This window comes from Mirounga leonina, unplaced genomic scaffold (assembly GCF_011800145.1).
Source record: "Mirounga leonina isolate KUSES-001 unplaced genomic scaffold, KU_Mleo_1.0 Mir_174, whole genome shotgun sequence".
In the NCBI taxonomy this organism is placed as follows: domain Eukaryota; kingdom Metazoa; phylum Chordata; class Mammalia; order Carnivora; family Phocidae; genus Mirounga; species Mirounga leonina.
Genome location: NW_023270451.1, coordinates 47,079,337 through 47,094,528, shown reverse-complemented (window position 1 = coordinate 47,094,528; position 15,192 = coordinate 47,079,337). Strand labels below are relative to the sequence as shown.

Below are 15,192 nucleotides of genomic sequence, written 5' to 3'. Positions count from 1 at the left end.
TGGTTAAGTATCTGCCTTTGGCTCAGGTCTTGATCCCAGGGTCCTGGGATGGAACCCCATGTCAGACTCCCTGCTCAGCGCAGAGCCTACCTCTCCGGGGAGCCTGCTTCTCCTCACTTGTTACTAGTCTATCAAATAAATAAATAAAATCTTTAAAAGAAAAAAGAAAAAAAGAAATATACCCTGAAGTTTTTAGGGGTAAAATACCATGATTTTTAAATTATTAGGATTCAGGGGGGGAAATGAACATATATAAAGCAATATAATGCAAAAGTGGCAAAATGTTAATCGTCAATACAGATCAAGTATGTAAAAGTTCATTACAGTATTCTATCAACTTTTCTGTAGGTTTGACATTTTTCAGAATAAAACTTGAGAAAAAAAATCAGAAACAGGATTAGATGTTTAAAAGCGACACTTGGTAATCATTAAATTACTTGAAAAAAGCAAAGATTTGCTTAGGTGAGTTTTTTTTTCTTTTTTAAACAATTAAATCATTTAGTTACACTGAAGTGCTATTGGATACAGCATAGCACCCACAATTGTCTATGCTTTCCTTATAGATGATCTTACTTAAGGAGTGCTTTCCAAGTACAGAGAAACCAAGTGTTGCATTAAAGGACATCCTTATTTCATCAAATCAATATTAAAAGAGTGTACCTGTGATCTGCCACATTAGATAAAGTTATATGATCAGAAATGCCACTACATGTAGCTAGGCTAAGTACTATTTTGGAAGACTTTTGTTTCAGATACATATATCTACGTGTGCCCTGGGTTGCAATGTAAAATACTTTTTATTATGAACTGCAATAACAAAGTTTGAAACCTACAACTCAAAAAAAAAAAAAAATCCAAAAAATCTGATTAAAATGGGCAAAGGACGTGAACAGACATTTCTTCAAGGAAGACATACAAATGACTAACAAGCACATGAAAAGGTGCTCAACATTACTAAGCATTAGGGAAATGCAAATCAAAACCAGGAGATACCACCTCACACCTATTAGGATGGCTACTATCAAAAAACTAAAAAACAACAAGTGTTGGTAAGGATGTAGAGACACTGGAATTCTTGCACACTGTTGACAGGAAGGTAAAATGGTGCAGCCACTATGGAAAACAATATGGTGGTTACTCAAAAAAAAAAAAAAAAATTAAAAACAGAATTACCGTCTGGTCCAGCAATACCACTTCTGGGTATACACCCAGAAGAATTGGAGGCAGGGTCTTGAAGAAATGTATGCATACCAACGTTCATAGTAGCATTATTCATGAGAGCCAAAAGGTGGAAGCAACCCATCAAAGGACAAAAGGTTAAAAAAAATATGGTACGTACATACAATGGATGTTACTCAGCCCTTTTCAAAAAGGAAGGAAATTCTGACACATGTTATACATGGATCAGCCTCGAGGACACTATGCTTAGTAAAACAAGCCAGTCACAAAAAGACAAATACAGCACGATTTCACTTGTATAAGGAACTCAAGAGTAGCCAAATTCATAGACACAATAAGTAGAAGGGTCGCTGTCAGTGGGGAGGGGAAAATGGGGAGTTACTGTATTAATAGGTACAGTTTTAGTTTTGCACAATGAAGAGTCTATGAATGGATGGTGATGATAGCACAACAATGTGAATGTACTTAATGTCACTCAACTATACACTAAAAACTGGTTAAGATGGTAAATTATGTGTCTTGTGTATTTTACAACAATTAAAAACTTTTTAAAAAGTTACAACATTGCACATATGGTATGTTAGATTCATTCATTTAAAAAATTACATGTTTCTCTTTGAAGAAGAAATACATATTCATTACAGAAAACTAGAAGAGTATTTCCTTCTTAAAAATATAACCTAGGGTCACTTGGGTGGCTCAATCAGTAAAGTGTCTGACTCTTGTTTTGGCTCAGATCATGATCTCGGGGTCTTGAGACCGAGCCCTGTGTCGGGCTCTGAGCTCAGTGCGGAGTCGGCTTGAGATTCTTTCTCTCCCCCTCTCCTTCTGCCCTTTCCCCTGCTGACGCTCTAAATAAATAAGTAAATAAATATATATATAACCTATATTCTCAAATTGATGATATCTGGGGTGCCTGGGTGGCTCAGTCGTTAAGTGTCTGCCTTCAGCTCAGGTCATGATCCCAAGGTCCTGGGATCGAGCCCCGCATCGGGCTCCCTGCTCAGTGGAGAGCCTGCTTCTCCCTCTCCCTCTGCCTGCCGCTCTGCCTACTTGTGCTATCTCTCTGTCAAATAAATAAATAAAATCTTTAAAAACAAAACAAAACAAAAACCGTTGATATCTTTCCTTCCAGTCTCTTTTTAATGAATATATATTTATTTATAAAATTGGGATCATGGGCTTGATATGTACTTTGATAAACTTTCACTTAACATTCAATGAAACATCTTTACAACAATAAAAAAAATCTCAGAATCTCTTTAGTCATTTGGAATTATATACAATATACAAGATGAACCAGTACTTATTCACTGATAATTCATTATTATAAATTATTCTGTGACAGAATGCCTTAGGTGGACTTTGTGTCTAACTCACATTAATTCTGGAAAATAAATCTCTAAGAGAACTACTGGGCCAAAGGAATAAATATTTTTAAGGTAACAAACCATACTGGACATTATAAATGGCTGACTTTAGAACATCTATTTCACCCCTACTCCACTCAGCACAGTAATATGGTATATAAAACTGGCCCCAGATCCAAGGGCAGCTCCTGATTAGTCTAACCCAGAGGTCAGCAAACTTTTTCTATAAAGGGTCAAATACTAAGAATCCTTCCTTTGCAGGCGATATATATGGTCTCTGTCACAACTATTCAACTCTGCCCCTATAGTGCAAAAGCAGCAATAAGCAGTAAGGAGATGAATGGGTATAATTGTGTTTAAATAAAACTTTATAAAAATAGATGGTGGGCCAGATTTGGCCTTGGGGCCTAGTTTGTACACCCTTGGTCTAAAATCATGGCAAACCAATCTTTTTGTACTAGAGAATGGTCTGGAACCCAAGTTTAAACCAACTAGTATTATGTACTTCTTTGGCAACAATTATTTGTTCACTCCAGGCACATGGCCTCACGGGTTTAAACAAATTGCAAAGGAAGATTCTTATTTATTTATTTTTTTTAGAGATTTTATTTATTTATTTGACAGAGACAGAGACAGTGAGAGCAGGAACACAAGCAGGGGGAGTGGGAGAGGGAGAAGCAGGCTTCCTGCTGAGCTGGAAGCCCGATGCGGGACTCGATCCCAGGACCCTGGGATCATGACCTGAGCCGAAGGCAGTCGCTTAACCAACTGAGCCACCCAGGCGCCCAGGAAGATTCTTATTAAATGGTTTGGGAATAGGTATTATTTCTACCACCAACACCAATTATTTTTAAGATTTTATTGATTGAAGATTTTATTCATTTATTTCAGAAAGAGAGAGCGTGCACTAGCAAGCAGGGGGAGGTACAGAGAGAGAGGGTGAGGGAGAGGGACAAGCAGACTCTGTGCTGAGCACAGAGTCCAAGAGGGGGACTAGATCCCATGACCTTGCGATTACGACCTGAACCGAAATCAAGAGTCGGCCACTTAACTGAAATCAAGAGTCGGCCGTTTAACTGACTGAGCCACCAGGCACCCCAATTTATTTATTTATTTTAGAGAGAGAGAGAGAGAGCGCGCGCATGTGCCAGTGAGGGGAGGGGCAGTGGGTGAGGCTCTCAAGCAGACTCCCCACTCTTCATGGAGCCTAACCCAGGGCTGGATCTCACAACCCTGAGATCATGACCTGAGCCAAAACCAAGAGTCTAACACTCAACCGACTGAGCCACCCAGACACCCCTCTACCACCAGTTATAACTGAGAGAGCATACAGACCAATTATTGTTGGCGGTTTACCTACACTACAAGGGAAACCAGACACAGGATAAAGCTAGCACTGCAGACTGTGGAGCAAAGAGATGAAAAAAATCTCAATACTTAATTATACTGTAGAACCATTCAATCAATCAGCCATGAAGTCTGCAGTAACCCAATACATTTCATTATTATTTAAGTCTGTTTAAATTGGTTACTGTCAAATTGCCCCTAGAGAAGACTACACGAATTTATACTTCGGTGGTAGTGAATAAGAATATGTGCTTCAGGGGCGCCTGGGTGGCTCAGTTGGTTAAGCGACTGCCTTCGGCTCAGGTCATGATCCTGGAGTCCCGGGATCGAGTCCCACATCAGGCTCCCTGCTCAGGAGGGAGTCTGCTTCTCCCTCTGACCCTCCTCCCTCTCATGCTCTCGGTCTCTCTCTCAAATACATAAAATCATAAAAAAAAAAAAAAAAAGAATATGTGCTTCAGTCTACCAAAATATGACAGGCAAAAAAAATCTTCATTTATACTTTACCATTAGTTTTAATTTTATATAGTATTTAAGAAATGTCAATACATGTTAAATATTCCATTCCCTCAAATCTCACCTTTTTTTCAAGAAGAATTAGTTTAAACAGGATTAAGACCTAAAGAAAAAATATTGCATTAAAATAAACTCAAGCCTATTATTCATTTGCCTCTTCCCTTCCTCAAACATAACCATATATCATTTAATCAATAATATTAACTATAGTGCTTAAAACTACATTGAAAATTATGAACTTATACTGAAAAATTAAAAATGATGTATTAATTAAGAACCACTTAAATCTCGAACAAATTATGCTTTTTGGAAGGAGTTATGTTATTTTTGCTTGAAATATCTGCAAGCTCCTTCAAGGGGAGGGACTATTCATTTGTTTCTGGATGTCCAGGGCATTCACACAGCAGATACTCAATAAATGTGTGTACATGAATGATTAATGTGTGTATGTCCCAGTCAACATATGTTTAATAATAAAGATCAGAAGACATAAGTATAATATTTTATTAGAAAATGTTTCACTCTCAGAGCAACATATAAACTACTCTGCAAGATTAAAACATGTTCCTTTCCACTCTAATTTCATGACATCTGAAATTACAAAGACAACAGAAAAAGTATCCTCTTCTGCACAGAAATAGACAGTATTCCTATACTTTTAAAAACTTCTATAAGCTCTACCAACATTTTCAACTTTTATCATTATGAGAACGGTCTTAGAAGAACTAAAATATGGTATGCCACAATCTGTATTGGACCTTGTAGCATATAGAATTTGCTCAGTTAAATGAACACAATTTTAGTACATTATAAATTAAATAAGGTATCATACCTTGTGTCGAAAATGAAGCACAAGATCTCGAGGAGATAGACCTACAACGTTAACAAAAAAGCTAATCTGTGATGACAACCCATGGGTTTTGTCAAAGAAAGTTTCTTCCCATCAAAGAAAAGGTAGGTAAAAATAGGAATAGAAGAATATGCAAATATTAAAATATTTACATAATACTTGATTATGTACACATATACTTGGAATTTATTAAATAACTGTTAACGGTCGAAGACAGCATGGTCCAAAAGAACTTCCTACAATAATGGAAATGTTCTAAATCTGCTTTGTCCAATACAGTAGCCACATGTGACCAATGAACATTTGAAATGTAGCAAATGTATTCACAAAATGACTTTTTAACTTTATTTAACTTTTATTAATTCTAATCTAAATGTAAATAGCCACATGAGGCTAATGGCTACTTTATTAGTTTCTCATCATGAAAAGGATATTTATTGAGTGCCTATTGAGTACCTTGGACACCAATGAATATTCTGGATTATCAAAACAGTATAAATCAAACAAAACCCCCAACTTGAAAAATTTTAGGATAGAAAAGAGCTGAGCAAATCTCTCTCTCTTGCTCTTCCTCTCTGTTTTAACAGGGAATTGACCTGGCCAGCCTAACCATAAGAAAAAGAAAAAACTTCCGTTATTATTCTGAAAAGCAGAAATTTGCTTTTCAGAATAATAGAACTAACAGAATAATAGTTCTAAATACTGCTACAATTATGTTATAACCTTTCTCAATAGAAATAAATACTGGCTAAGAAGATATGTAAGGGAACAGCAACATCAAACATTGAAGAATTTAAATTTAGATCCCATACAGAAATTTAACTTTATGAAGTTTTACATGCAACTTGGTTTACCAAATGTGAAGAAATGAGAGCATTTCTTCTGATTTGTAGAAAAGCTACTTACCAAGATATACTTGGGATCCTTCTAATGAAGTTCCTCCCAAGGAACTATTCATATGCTCATAAAGCTCCTATAAAATATAAATTCAATTTAGAACATTTTACAATCATTTCAGACACGAAATTAGAAGTATGATGACCAGGAAAAAATTGGTTCTTTAACCGAGGCAGTTTGTTTCGCCAGTAACAATGAAGGTCTCTCTGAAACCTTACCAGTTTCCAGCACTCCCTCCTTCTCTTCCTCTTCATTTTAAAAGCTTAGTTCACTCACATGGTGGTATGGATTCTAGGCTAAGTTCCCTCTACTTTCTTGCTAAACACCTAATTGTCCTATACTCACTAAAATCCAGGAGAGATCCATGTTCCATACATTCATGGCAGCCCAAAGAAAAACATGCTATCCATCTTTAGTAACACAGTCATGTAGTCTGGTTGTGTTTTGTTTTTTGATTTGGGAGATTGGAACCAGAAGACTGATAAACATATTGTGCAGTATATTAATAAGACAAGCAAATTTAGAGAAGCAATGCCACAGCAAAAGAGCTACCACCCATTAATAGAAACACATTAATTATAGTCCTTTGTAGTCATTATTTCCTAATAAAAGGCAGTTTGGTTAAATTTAATAAATATCAACTGTACATTTTGGACAGATCCTTCGCCTTTCAATGTGATTTCCTTTTCTTTTTTCAATTTGCAAATCTTTGTTTTTTTTTCCTTTTAAATTTTTATTTAAATTCTAGTTAACATACAGTGGAATATTGGTTTCAGGAGAATTCAATGATTCATCACTTACATGCAACATCCAGGGCTCATCACAAGTGCCCTCCTATATACCCGGCGCCCATCTAGCACATCCCCCACCCACCTCCCTCCACCAACCCTCAGCAGATTATTTTCTATCCTTGAAAGTCTCTTATGGTTTGTTTCCCTCTCTCCCTTTTTTCCCCCTCCCCTTTCCATATGTTCATTTGTTTTGCTTCTTAAATTCCACATATGAATGAAATCATATGGTATTTGTCTTTCTGACTTCTTTTGCTTAGCATAATACACTCTAGCTCCATGCATGTTGTTGCAAATGGCAAGATTTCATACCACATCTTCTTTATCCATTCATTAGTCGATGACACTTGGGCTCTTTCCACAGTTTGGCTATTGTTGATAATGCTGCTATAAACACTGGGGTGTACGTACCCCTTCAAATCTGTATTTATGTATCCTTTGGATAAATAAGTAGTAGTGCAATTGCTGGATCATAGTAGGGTCAATGTTACTGTCAAAGAAGAATGTCTTTCTTAAGCTAACAAGATTATCTTCCAAAATATTACTGACAAGATTAATTGATTCATGAATCTGTTTTCAGCCAAATATATCTATAGAGGGATATAGTTACCTTTAGAATGGAAATTTGGGAAAAATCCTTCTCTTCAAAATACGCATGTGTAATGAGCTGAAGTTTTGCTTGAAGCAAGCCATAGAGAGGCTAAAAAAAAAAAAAAATACCATTAGTTGGATAATAGTAAAAAACAAACATCTTACAACTTTGTAATTGAAAGAACAGGGAGAAAAACGAACTTCAACTTTAGTATCTTATCCACAGCTAAAAGCTGTTATATCACCTGGTCCAGCTCTATGGCTGCGGTCGAAAAGAGCCTGACACACTTGGAGTACAGTGGTTGAGAGGTGGGCACAGACCCCCTGGATCCGCTCTATCACTCAGCCACATAACCCCAGGCACTGAACCTCTCCACATTTGCTTGCTGATGTGCACACTGGCATATGAAAAGACAGCACATCTTATGGCGTTGTTTCCAGAACTAAGTAACACAGGTAAAAGCACTCAGAGTGTCTGGCACATGGAAAGCACCTAAACGTTAGCTATTATAAAATTTAAAACATTCTAATTCTGCACTGTTCTGCTGGTTTGTGATGACCCTTAATCATCCTTATAACAGCCAGTTCTTATATCTAGTTGAACATTCATAATTAAATTTAAGTTCATTTCCTTTTTTTGTCCTCTATGGAGGCTTGGAACAACTAGTCTGTGTCCTTTATCAAAATATTCTTTCGTATACTTCAACAAAATTATTCCTTAATTCTTTTTTTAACTTAAGACCCTCTTCTACTATTTCCATCCTTTATTTTCGGTGTTCTTTTCTAGATGTTTCCTGATTTCTGTGTCTTTCTTAGAATGCAGAAACCATGCTATATATATATACTCTAATTAATTAAAACAAGTAATACCAGAAGAGCTCCCCCCACCAATATCCCTGTTAATGCATCATTATTACCATCTAAAGATCTAAGTATAATATTTTATATATTTTAAATATATATTTTATATATATTTTCATATATTTTATATATAAAGACTACAATGCACTATGAACCACCAAACTCTTTTGCGTGAGCTAGCTCTCCTTATCCCCTATGCTGTTTAAAGATAGATAAAACTGGATTTTCACCCCCAATTTTATCACTTAATAGGTTTATGAGAGATATTTTTCTCTCTCATACATCTTTATTTGTAAAATGAGAGCAATAAATACTTAGATCTCACTGTTTTATGAGGATTCAAATGACAGTTATATCTAAAAAGTGTCTGGTATAGAATTAACACCTGACATATAGGGACCTGATGAATGGCATTTATTATAATTATAATTGTTCTTTGAAGAAAGATTACTCAGAAAGTCTTTTAACATGTCACACTTGCTTTAATATCTGGTACTCCTATACTCTGATCATCTGGCCCAGTATAAAAAAGTATTCACTGATGTCTATTTTTCAGGCTACCCTTCTAGAAACTATGTAGGTGCAATCTACCAATGTTCTGATATCGGGGTCTTTTACAACCTTGTTTTTTCAAGGAGTCTATTCTTGCCCTCTATTTAAAATTATGATCTTGGGAGCAATATCTGACCCTCAAAATCTTTTTTTTTTTTTTTGAAGATTTTATTTATTTATTTGACAGAGAGAGAGACAGCGAGAGAGGGAACACAAGCAGGGGGAGAGGGAGAAGCAGGCCTCCCGTTGAGCAGGGAGCCCGATGTGGGGCTTGATCCTAGGACCCTGGGGTCATGATCTGAGCCGAAGGCAGATGCTTAACGACTGAGCCACCCAGGTGCCCTCAATATCTTATTATTATGGCCCACAGTATAAATTATTATCCAGAATTTTTTATTTATTTTATTTTATTTTTTTTATAAAGATTATTTATTTATTTATTTGAGAGAGAGAAGGAGAGACAGCGCGAGAGGGAAGAGGGTCAGAGGGAGAAGCAGACCCCCTGCCGAGCAGGGAGCCCGATGCGGGACTCGATCCCGGGACTCCAGGATCATGACCTGAGCCGAAGGCAGTCGCTTAACCAACTGAGCCACCCAGGCACCCCTATCCAGAATTTTTTTAAAAAGATTTTATTTATGGGCGCCTGGGTGACTCAGATGGTTAAGCGTCTGCCTTTGGCTCAGGTCATGATCCCAGGGTCTTGGGATCAAGTCCCACATCGGGCTCCCGGCTCAGCGGGGAGCCTGCTTCTCCCTCTGACCCTCTCCCCTCTCATGCTGTTTCTCTCTCGCTCGCTCTCTAAAAAATAAATAAAATCTTTAAAAAAAAAAAAGATTTTATTTATTTGAGAGAGTGCAAGAGCACGAGCAAGAGAGAGATCGAGAGAGCGAGCGAGGTGAGGAACAGTGGGAGAAGCAGGTCCTCTGCTGAGCAGGGAGCCTGACGTGGGGCTCGATCCCAGGACTCTGGGATCATGACCTGAACCGAAGGCAGCTGCTTAACCGACTGAGCCACCCAGGTGCCCCTATTCAGTACTTTTTTAAGCTTAGTAGTAAAAGCCAAATAAGTCCTATTTTGCAAAATTCAACAAATATTAAGCAAACTACATTTAAATTGTCTGTGGATATAAGAAACTGGACAAGGCAGGGGCACCTAGGTGGCTCAGTCTTAAGCATCTGCCTCCAGCTCGGGTCATGATCTTAGGGTCCTGGGATTGAGCCCTGCGTCGGGTTCCCTACTTAGTGGGGAGTCTGTTTTTCTCTCCCCCTTTCCTTCTGCACCCCACCCCTCGTGCTCACTGTCTCTCAAATGGATAAGATCTTAAAAACTAAAAATAAAAAAGAAAGTGGACAATGCAGAAGAAATAAACAAAACCTACATACATGTGGTGACTAGGCAAATGAAATATTCTCCATTTTGATTTAGGTTAAATGCAGAAACGTTTGTATTCAGTAATCATACCGCTATAAGAGAATTAATATGATAGAGATCTGGATTTTTCCCCACAAAGGAGATTTGGGAGATTATATTTACATGTAGAATTAGTCATTTGGTGTTATTGGTAAAGGTGTTATTCTCCCATTAATTAAAAAAAAAAAATTACAAATGATTTAACGAAGAGCTATGAAAAATAAGAAACGTTATATATTTTCTTCAAAAAATAAAGTTAAAATTATACACTTGCATCTGATCAAACTGTACATAGATGAAACAATTTTAAAGTATTGTTATTGTACAATTCATTGTCATTTCTGTTCCTCAAAAATTTTTAAAAGATTTTATCTATTTTTTTTTTAAGATTTTATTTATTCATTTGAGACACAGAGATAGAGAGAGCATGAGTAGGGAGAGAGGCAGAGGGAGAGGGAGAAGCAGGCTCCCCGCTGAGCCAGGAGCCCTATGTGGGGCTCGATCCCAGGACCCTGGCAAAGGCAGACGCTTAACCATCTGAGCCACTCAGGTGCCCCAAGATTTTATTTTTTAGAGAGAGCAAGAGCACGCCCACACGAGCAGGGGGGAGGGGGAAAGGGAGAGAGAGAATCCCAAGCTGACTTCCTGCTGAGCACAGAGCCTGACCCTGAGCTCAACCTCACAACTCCGAGATCATGACCTGAGCTGAAATCAAGAGTCAGAGGCTTAACTGACTGAGCCACCCCAGGTGTCCCCAAATTTTAAGTTTTTAAAGAGCAAGTTAAGGTTACCATTTTTCATAGCAAAAGTCATGTACTTTTATATCATCAATAAAATCTAGCGATTATGATATTTTGAGTTTCAGTAATATATTATTTATCCAAAGTCTTAAAAATAAAAATGGATAAATGAAATATATTAGCTACCTCATTTTGGTCAAGTGTCAACCTCTTTTCCAAATACCTAGCTAGGAGATTTCCTTCGTCTTATCTAGTTGTGGGTAGAGGTGCAAATGAGAGTAAAACTGCTGGAAGGCAAAGAGAAAGAGGAGATGCACAAGAATAAATAAGAGCCCCTAATGAATTTTAATCTATTACTGTTTCCATAAATCTCTCCTTATTCTAATAATGCCTTATTCTCAAGTAAAAATCTGACACAAATATTTAACAAACACATTAACAAGTTATTTGGTCTCTTACCAACTTGCTTAGAACACAGACACTTTTCTGAACAGTCTCTCTGGTGATATCTGCTTGCCGTACTTTCAATGCCTATGTAAACAGTCATCATTAGAAATATTGCATAGAAATATTTAAAAATTATCTTTCAATATAAAAATAGCAGTGAGACAGAAAAAATTTCTTACATTTAGTTAAACTCCAAATTTATTGAGAATCTCAGAAAATATTTATTGAATGAGTCAGCCAGGAAACTTTGTGCCAGAATCTGGTAGGCACTAGGAATGTAACCATGAGAGATAATCCCTACTCTCAAGGAATTTACTGTATGATGGAGAATACTTTATGTGTAAGTTGCCACACCCATAATGCAAATCAAATGTCCTTGATTCTCTTTTGAAAATGGGCATCCTTTCAGAGACTACTGTTCCTGGTGAGAAGGGGCTAGTTTAAAACTCCCAAGACAGAAGAACTGGCAACAGTTTTGTTAAGGTGGTTCTATGCTGCCTGGAGTTTATCCTGGGCAAAATAGTATTGTAGACCAGCCCTGAGCCATAACTCATGCCTTGATGATTCTGAGGATGACCACATGAGATGTCTATAGCTCTCTGCTAGTAAGGAACAAGCGTTCATTTGATCAACCTCAGATAATTCTGTGAAGAAAGTAAGAACTATTCTTCCCCTCTATAGTGTACTGCCTGACATTTCTTTGGACTGGTCTTGAGGACCAAGGGGCCTCAGTGCCTTCAAATGACTGATGACTGACGACCAGTCATTAAACTAAGTCAAGAATAGAGCCTTCCTTCAATCTGTTTTCTACCTCTCTGCCTTGATTGGATTCATCTATTAGGTCTCACTTTCATTCAAAGGGAATCAGTCTTTTTCCTACGTTCTAGGTCCTTTGGATACCTATCTTATCATCCCTCTGGTTATCAGGTAAGGATAGAAAAATTTGGAGAAAATGGCAACCTCAATATACTGTGGAGTGGGTCAGACCCAAGGGGTGAGGAAGACAGGCGGTATGAAATGCCATTTAAAGGCTATGCAGAGCACGACAACTGTTGTTAATGTTGACAGCTCTGGAGAATTTTACTAGTGTTTACACAACCTAGAGGGGATAAGAGTAAAAGGAACAGATTTCCAAGAAAGTGGTGGGGGCAACTCAGTTCATCTCATAGAAATGTACATTAAGGGTAACAGTAATATGAAGCAATCAAATGTACAAAGCTATCAGGCTAACTCTTACTCTCAGGTTTATCTCTATCTTTAAATTCAGATACTCATTCTGTAAATATTTACTAGGTGTGTCCTACATTCCAGGCCCTGTGCATGAAGGGCTATTTCAAGTAGTTAACTGCTTTGGGTATGGTGGAATTTGTACCTGCAGTTTACTTTGAAACGGTTCAGGGAAAAATACAGACACACACACAAAGCTGACATTTGTTGAATCTAGACGGTGGGCATACAGGTGTTCATCATACAATTCTTTTATCTGCATGTTTGAAATGGTCATTAAAAAAAGCTAATGAAAATTTTAAAAGATTAACTTAATTATTCACCTGAGGAAGCTTTTAAAACTTATAATTGCCTAGGCCCTACTCCCAGAGATTCTAATTTAGTCACAGCAAAAGGAAAGGCCAGGAATGTATTTAAAGGAAGGAATGGAATGGAATGGAAAGGAGAAAGGAGAGGAAAGGAAAGGAAAGTCTCCAAGTAATTCTGGTTAAAAATCACTGTTTTAGAGCAGTGGTTTGCAATCTTGGCTACATATTGGAATCACCTGAGGAGCTTTTAAAACTCCTGAGAACCAGAACATTAAATCAGAATCTCTGGGGTTGGGACCCAGGCCTTTCTAGTATTTAAAGCTCTCCAGGTGACTCCAATGTATAGTTGAAGTTGAGAAACACTCACTACTTTAGAGTACTAATGATGTCATGATAGGCAAGAGATTTTTACTCAGAGTGTCTTCACCACAAAAAAACCAGTGCTGCTCAGAAGCAAACCATATGAAAGGGGAAGCTACCCATCTTGGCTTATGTGAATTTATTAACTAGAGTTATTATAGTAATTCAGGAATTAAGCTGGCAGGTAATTTAAGAATTAACAAAATCTTAGTTGTGGATAATTAAGATAACGTGCAAGTATTTCAAAACTACTACAAGTACTATCCCCTAATTCTAAACAGCTGCTTAAAGAACAACATACATTATCACTTCATTTTTCTAAATTATATACCAAACACTAGAAAAAGAAAATTCAAGGACACTATAAAGTTTAAATACAGTATTTTGAAGACAAATGGATAATTTAGGTATCACTATATAAAATCAATGGACAAAATATTTTATGGTAATTGTAGTTACCCATGTCAACTTACAAAAACATTCATGTGAATAAACTGGTACTATTGGGAAAATAACTGCAAATTGTTTATAAAAATCTAAAATAATACCAGTGTTTTTTTGTTGTTGTTCACTGTAACTACCATACCTTGGCTTCAATCTGTCGATAACAGGAGATACCATACACTGTGGCTCCGTTTCCATTTCTGGGTGGCAAGTGAAAAAACACCGTATCTAAGAGATACACAGAAAAATGTAAATACCAAAGTGAATTACCCTTATTAATAAATAATGTAAACTGAAGTATTATAATACAGTTAATTACAACCAAAATGATGATGTAACAAGGAACCCATGTCATACCTACTTATAGCCTCACAACCACTGGTTTCTTAGAATCCATCTTACTGCCTTACCATGTACATTCATTCATGCACATTCTCAAAAAGCCCAAGGGGCTGAATTATAACAGGTTAAAATTGAAACTACAACCACTTATCTCAGAAAATACTTAATCAAACCATAAGAGACTCTTAATCACAGGAAACAAACTGAGGGTTGCTGGAGGGGGGCCGGGTGGGGGGATGGGGTAACTGGGTGATGGACATTAAGGAGGGCACGTGATATAATGAAAACTCGGTATAAGACTGATGAGTCACTGACCTTTACCTCTGAAACGAATAATACATGTTAATTAACTGAATTTAAATTTAAAAAATTAAAAGGAAAATATTTTATTTCAGATTAAAAGAGGTAGAGAATCATACAAACAAAAGGAAACACATGAATCTTGGATAGATCCAAGAAATTCTTGGAATAACTGGAGAAATTTGAACATAGATTAGATATTAGATATATTCAAATTACTGTTAAATCTCTTAGCTGTCATTATGGCACTGGAAGTTATCCTGAGGAATAATCTTACTCTTAGGAGTGCATGCTGAAGTATTTAGAGGTAAACTGTCATAGTGTCTACAACATGGTGTTAGACTTTCAAATAGGAGAGGCAAAACTGTACACACACATAAATATAAAGAAAATTTGTGGGATATTCACTATACTATTCTTTCAACTTTTCTGTATGTTTAAAAGCTTTCAGGGGCGCCTGGGTGGCTCAGTCATTAAGTGTCTGCCTTCGGCTCAGGTCATGATCCCAGGGTCCTGGGATCGAGACCCGCATCGGGCTCCCTGCTCCGCGGGAGGCCTGCTTCTCCCTCTCCCACTCCCCCTGCTTGTGTTCCCTCTCTCGCTGTCTATCTCTCTCTCTCTGTCAAATAAATAAATAAAATCTTAAAAAAAAAAAAGCTTTCA

The 15,192-nt window shown here is 37.1% G+C and overlaps 1 protein-coding gene across 4 annotated transcripts in view; it reads right to left on the bottom strand.

Moving 5' to 3' along the window:
- AVL9 (AVL9 cell migration associated) overlaps positions 1 to 15,192 on the bottom strand; it is a 66,757-nt gene that overhangs the window by 27,840 nt on the left and 23,725 nt on the right. For all 4 annotated transcript variants that reach the window (XR_004682057.1, XM_035020863.1, XM_035020862.1 and 1 more), the window contains exons 3-8: positions 14,030 to 14,115; positions 11,561 to 11,632; positions 7,558 to 7,647; positions 6,169 to 6,235; positions 5,245 to 5,285; positions 4,477 to 4,515 (exon numbers count right to left, since the gene is read on the bottom strand). Coding sequence is in view for 3 of the 4 variants with exons in the window: in XM_035020863.1 (XP_034876754.1) it covers positions 4,477 to 4,515; positions 5,245 to 5,285; positions 6,169 to 6,235; positions 7,558 to 7,647; positions 11,561 to 11,632; positions 14,030 to 14,115 (395 nt within the window). In the remaining variant the exon portion in view is untranslated. The remainder of the gene's footprint in view (positions 1 to 4,476; positions 4,516 to 5,244; positions 5,286 to 6,168; positions 6,236 to 7,557; positions 7,648 to 11,560; positions 11,633 to 14,029; positions 14,116 to 15,192) is intronic.